Below are 6,121 nucleotides of genomic sequence, written 5' to 3' on the forward strand. Positions count from 1 at the left end.
TGGCGCGAAATATAAATTTGAACGATTGGCGCAAATTTGACAAGAGTCTACCTATCACCATCTAAATAAATTTAACGAGAGTTCACGTGCCACCATAAAATTTGATGAGTATATGTTAATGATCTTACTTGAAAATAAGTCCCATAACCTCGCAGTCTCTGTGGTAAGCAACCTCAAACAATAACATTCATCTCGCAAAATGTTTGAGTAAACAAGTTCGTCGCAAATCTTCTTGAAAGCAACAACAAAGCTTGGAAACTAATGTCAGGAAGATAATAACAGTAATTAGAAACACACAAGCTTGAAAACTATTGTGAGGAAGATAATAAACACAATTAAGAACACAAGGTTGAAATCGGTGGACCATTTCCAACAGGCAGCGACTCCTCCGTCCAAACCCCGTCTCACCTACACGGCTGTACTGTATATAAACCCCGTCGCCCCCCACCCCGTTCCACCATCCTCCCATCCCCTTCAAAACCCCCAAAGCTGGCCTAAATTATTCATTCATTAATTCATTCAAACACGAGGCCCTCGCCGGCGTCGCCGTCTCCGCGGCGACTACCCTACCAAACGACGCCGCCACCACCGACGCCGCGCGCGTGGCCGCCGGCTAGCGCAGCGTCCCCGGCACCGGCGGCCTGCGCCGGCAATGGTGCTCGACCGCGCTGCAGGGAGCTCGGCCCCCCGCAGGCCCGAGCCCCGAACCCTAGCCTCCATGCGCGCCAGGGGCCCTCCGCCTCCCCCGCCGATTCCGCCCTCGCCGCGGATGTACCTCCGGGGGCCTCCCCCGCTCCCGCCTCCCGGGACCATCCCGCCGCGCCCGATCATCATCCGCCTCGATCCCGCCACCGCGCAGCGGATGGACATGCTCCGGAGCGTCTCTCTAATCAAGGTGAGTCACCGAAGCGTCGGCCTTGCACGCTTGCCGTATCGTCTGATTTCGTCTCTAATTTTGGGGAAACCTTGTTTTGCGAGGTTCAGTTCCTTAGGGATGATGCGAGGGTTGTGCCCTCGGAGGAGGAGGAGCAGAGGAGGGAAAGGGTGGTAAGCGAGCTCGAGAAGGTAAGGGGGGGCTAAATTTTTTTGGGCTTAAAGGTCGCAGCTTGCAAAGTGGGCCCCAGTGGGACTTATATTCCGTTGGTGGCTGTCTCAGATAGTGATGGATTGGGCGAAGCAGGTGGCGTTCGATCAGGGGGAACAACATTGGATCACAACAGCCACGGTGTTGACCTTTGGCTCCTATGCTTTAGGGGTGAGCGCCATTCTTTTGTGCACTGTTTGCTGTGATTTTTTAATGATGGTGTAATGCTAGGCTGGTCTACTAGTATATATCACATATATATCAGTGGAATAGTATATAGTTTTCAAGGTCAATTTCGCCATCTGCTTTATGTTGTGTTCGGTTTAAAACCCTAGGGTTATCCCCTAAAATTGTCACTGGTATTCCAATAATCTCTCAGACATCTCAGCAACTTGTCCTGGTGAGCGTTGTTTGTGACTTGCAGCTGGGAGAAGCCTTGAGTTTCTCTTGCGCAACTCTCTGTTGAGATGTGAAACTGCATTGTGCTATGTTATGCTAGATTCAGCATAGAGTGCGGTTTTGCTATATCTTTGATCGTATTATCAATTTATCATGACTCTGGTAGTACTTGGAATGTGGAAATGGGCCGCATGATATGGTCTGTTTGACGGCAGTGCTATTGCACAGTTGATATACCAATAGAACAATTAGGTGAAGCAGTCAAAATTTATGATTGTGGGTTTAAGTGTAAGGTGTCTGTAATTGCATGTATAAGCACATAGAATGGGTAAACGAAAGAGTTGTAACTGGACTTTCATTATTGACAATATTTCCCTTGTAATTGATGCATTTTCCCTTAAAATTTGCGGTTATCTTTTGGTAGCAAGCATTGGCTAATTATTGTCCTCTTTTGAAGGTATATGGACCTGAATCTGATATTGATGCAGTCTGTGTTGGTCCTTGCATTGCATCACTACAAGTGAGTACAGTTTTCTATTTTCAAATTTTCATTTATCTAACCGTTTTGAGCCATTGAAATTAGCTCATGAGGTGTATATTTGTTATGTAGCATCATTTTTTCGTTGTCCTGAGACAAATGCTTGAAGCAAGGCCAGAAGTATCAGACTTGCATTCTATCGAAAGTGCCAGGGTTCCGTTGATGCGCTTTAAATTCAACAGCGTGTCAGTTGATTTTCCGTATGTCCAGCTGCCAGTTATCAATGCTGCAGAGGCAAGTATCTTGGAATATTGATGATTAAACACGTGGTATCTCAATTAGTATTGTTTGACTACTTTCTATTATTATGTGTTACATCTGTGCACTACATGAGTTAAAAGCTTATTTGGTCTCAACTTCTTCTCAAAGTAGCTTCTTTCAATCTCTGGGGTAACTTCTAGAAAACGTAATGATTTTCTGGAGCTAATATATAGGATTGATACGTAACTCCTTAAGATATCCTGGTGTTATGGCTTCATTTTTGCTGCGATGTACCATGATAAGCCATAGTTGGTCGCATCTTTGTGTCATTTCATCATGCATATATTTGTGTAAAGCAATGGACCTATTAATTACATAGAACTTCCCCTACTTTTTCTCAGCCCATACCTTCAATTCAATAATTTATGTACGTTTATTTTAACATGATGTTGGTCTCTTCACTTAAATGAGCTGAAATGTGATACAATTTGTGAAGGCTGCTAAGTTTACTATTCTTATGGGTATCTTACACAACCTCTGTAAATTAAGGCATTTGCTCTAAGAAATAACTGAGCACAATAATATCTGGGTCAATATAAGATCTCAGAAGTTGTTTTGTGCTGCAGGCCATACATGCATTTGATCCCCGTTTGCTTGAGAAAGTTGATGGGGCAAGCTGGAGATGTCTATCTGGAGTTCGTGTTAATAGAGAAATCATGCAATTTGTTCCAAATATGAAGGTCCGACAGTTTCCTCACTAGATATTTACATCCATCATTCTTCTCTCTTATTGTACTCTTTATTTACCTGTCTTTCAGTCAAATGTTGTTTCCCATTGTTTACGTTCTTCCTTGTGTACATTTTCTTATGTTTCCGGGTTCTGTCCCTGATCATGTGATAATACGGCATGTTTACAGAATATGTGTACTTTTTGTTTGTTTGTCTGGCATGCACTATGGCGTGATTGTACTTTTTATTTGACGTGTTCTCCAAAACCATTCTTGCTAATTCTGTTTTTTCTTCTAACTTTTGGTAATTTGATGCAGAAGTTTCAAGTTCTGCTGCGGTGCCTTAAACTCTGGGCAAGAAGAAGAGGGATTCATTGTCATGTAAGGGGTTGCCTCTTCTTTGTCGACAACTGCTTATGGTTTTTTATGATTTTCTAACTGTCTTATTCTCGATTACATGATGCCATTTTCAGCTAGTTGGTTTCTTTGCTGGAATTCATTTGGCGGTTCTCGGAGCATATGTTTGCTGCAGACACCCAAATGCTAGTGTCAATGCTTTGTTATCTCTGTTCTTTGAGATATTTTCTCACTGGCCTTGGCCTCTTCCAGTGAGTTTGCATGATCAGACACCTCTTTGGAGTCCTGACGGGTGCTCTCTCATGCCTATAGTGATGCCCTGCTTTCCACCAGAATTTTGTGCCTCTAGTGTAACAAAAAGCACTTTCAAGAAAATTGAAGATGAACTTAGGCGAGGGTTCGCTTTGACCAAGGTATGCTTATTTGTTCTTTATATGGCCTCATTTAATTAATCTCCCTTTTTCTCCCGTAAAAGTTGATAACCTGTTTGATATTTCTACAATAAATCTGGACATAGTTAAAAAGTTAAAATTACTCTTATTGTAACCAAGTTGAAGAAGTGGCCTGAGTTCTGATACTATATGTTCCAATACCTTCCATTTCTATTTCTCACTGTATTGTCATGTTAGAGTTTAAACCTAAAATAGTATATACCACTTTGTTGCTTGAAGTGGCCCTGATCCATTTTATGTATCAGGTTTTCAAATAAGTGATTGGTTTCACTGATTTTTATTTACTTTTTGCTTGGTCCTTTTCTATTCTGTACTCATTGATTAAGCAAATACTGTAGTACCTTGTTTGCTTGAGTTGATATGGGGGTTGGGATCCTCTCTCTTTAGCTATAAAAGTTATTTAATCCTCTGAGAAAGTCCGTTTTTCTTAAGAGTATAGGTGGTTTCCTTATTTAACTCTAGATGGATTTGTTTTTTTAATAGCGCACAGTTAGAGGAATTGATGTATGCTGTTATATCTTTGCTGATGTTAAATGCGTTCCACACATTCATGAAACTCGTCTAAACTATTGGCGAGCACCAGTTTCAAGGCTTGCTTGCATCCTTGGGCAGCTGATAATATCACATTTATCGCTTATTACAGGATATAAGGAATATTGATATCGACTGGTCTTGGATTTTTGCACCATATCCATATGGTGAAAGATATGAGCATTTTCTTCGCATAGTTCTCTCAGCTCCAACAACTGAAGAGTTACGTGATTGGGTTGGATGGGTCAAATCACGATTCCGCAATCTTATTCTCAAGGTTATTTTTCGCCACCTGTTTCTTGCATGTTCACGTTACTGGCTGGACGTTAATATTGATCGTGACCTCTCCTAACTGATGTTATGCAGCTGGAAAGCCTTAATGTTGGTTGTGACCCAGATCCCTCAGAGCAAGTGGATCATACCATCGCTGAGCCAAATGTTGTATTCTTGTGGGGTCTCATGTATAGGAATACTCAGATCTGTACAAGTTCTCTCAAAAAGGACTTCATGAAAAGTGTCATCAACAACATCTATGGAAAGGAAAAGTGTGCCCATTCAGACATAACAATGTCTATTGTCAGTACGCTTCAGCCGCTTAAAAGCTTGCCTGATCAGTCGGTTCACTCACAGGAACTGCTGAATCTGCCATCATTAATGCTGGGTTTCCGACAGATGAATCTGGGCTACCAACCGATGAAGCAGGACTGCAATGCAGTTGGTTAAGTCTCCGGTTTCATATTGACCTTGTTCTTCACCTGTGGATATCCAGATGAGAATAGTTAGAAACCTAATTTCCTTGGCTTTTGGAGGGTGTTTGCAACATCAGATAGAATATCCGGCGGTTCTTGCGGAGCTGGGGGCCTGGGGCTTCTTCATTCCTTGGTGTGGAAGTGTTTTTGTTCGAGCTGGCTGCTGAGAGATGGATCTTTTTCCCCTAAAGCTTCCAGGGGGAAGTATATGTTCATTCAAGCGGATAATTCATGTTCTTAGGCTTGTGCAGGTACATGTACACAGCATAGAGACTGGTATACAAGTGACAGAGGTATAGCGGTATAGAAGTGTATGTAGAACTGTAGTTGTAATGTTTCGTACCCAGCAGCAGAATGTGTAAATTGCCTTTTATGGTCAGAGCTGCTTGCTGGGTACAATTGCGGGGTTTGATAAGTGTTGTGGATAGCCTGCTATGCTATCCATTTTTACTGTTGTAGTCTGCAGAAAACTGCTGCATGTACTGCTGTTCAAGAGTTCTTATCTAGTGAACCATCCGGATGAATGAAAAATGTTGTTGTTGTTCTCAACTCGTGCATTTCTTGGGCTTACTGCTCATTGCATTTTTATGGGATTTTTATTTCTTTATGGCTACTCGTGTTGACTCCTGCCTCAGCCTGTTCGTTGTTCGATGCTGCCAAGCTGGAGCCCATGCATTTCATAAACGGCCATGCTTGCAGTTCAGAGTGTTTGATGTAAAAGAAGTGAGAATGAAATCTGGAGGTGGCAATTTGGCTCATAGGAGCAAATGCTCTCATTATATAAAATAATAAAAAAACAATTTTAAAAATGTTAAAAAATTCTGATATAAATTTTTTGGTGTACATCGTGACATTCTATGTTAGTGCACAAATTTTCGTGGAGAAACAACATTTTATATGGCATGTACAAAAAAGACAAAAAAATATCCTGTACGTAGTCGTGTTATAGCATCAAAACTTGTCTTTTTTACAGGAGCCACAATTTTTTTTAGTTTTTTTTGAAAACTTGTGTACCAACATAAAATGTCAAGATGTACATGTAAAAATTTAGTTTAGAATTTTTTAACACTTTGAAATGTGCA

The 6,121-nt window shown here is 41.6% G+C and overlaps 1 protein-coding gene across 1 annotated transcript; it reads left to right on the forward strand.

Annotated features, from left to right (window-relative positions):
- The first annotated feature begins 652 nt into the window (after positions 1 to 652).
- LOC124698247 (nuclear poly(A) polymerase 3-like) lies at positions 653 to 5,588 on the forward strand. The gene is made up of 10 exons (XM_047230753.1): positions 653 to 895; positions 985 to 1,065; positions 1,157 to 1,255; positions 1,941 to 2,003; positions 2,094 to 2,255; positions 2,849 to 2,962; positions 3,269 to 3,331; positions 3,424 to 3,720; positions 4,403 to 4,567; positions 4,657 to 5,588. The coding sequence occupies exons 1-10, from the start codon at positions 653 to 655 to the stop codon at positions 5,011 to 5,013; spliced, it is 1,644 nt and encodes a 547-aa protein (XP_047086709.1). The 3' UTR covers positions 5,014 to 5,588.
- Positions 5,589 to 6,121: the final 533 nt, after the last annotated feature.

The sequence above is a fragment of the Lolium rigidum genome, chromosome 3 (assembly GCF_022539505.1).
Source record: "Lolium rigidum isolate FL_2022 chromosome 3, APGP_CSIRO_Lrig_0.1, whole genome shotgun sequence".
NCBI lineage: Eukaryota > Viridiplantae > Streptophyta > Magnoliopsida > Poales > Poaceae > Lolium > Lolium rigidum.

Bases quoted from the DNA above. Each gene is read 5' to 3' on its own strand.
- LOC124698247 (XM_047230753.1), top strand. From the start codon at position 653: ATGGTGCTCGACCGCGCTGCAGGGAGCTCGGCCCCCCGCAGGCCCGAG. The intron at 1,066-1,156 runs GTAAGGGGGGGC...TGGCTGTCTCAG, and splicing joins TGGTAAGCGAGCTCGAGAAG to ATAGTGATGGATTGGGCGAA. The intron at 2,004-2,093 runs GTGAGTACAGTT...TTTGTTATGTAG, and splicing joins CTTGCATTGCATCACTACAA to CATCATTTTTTCGTTGTCCT.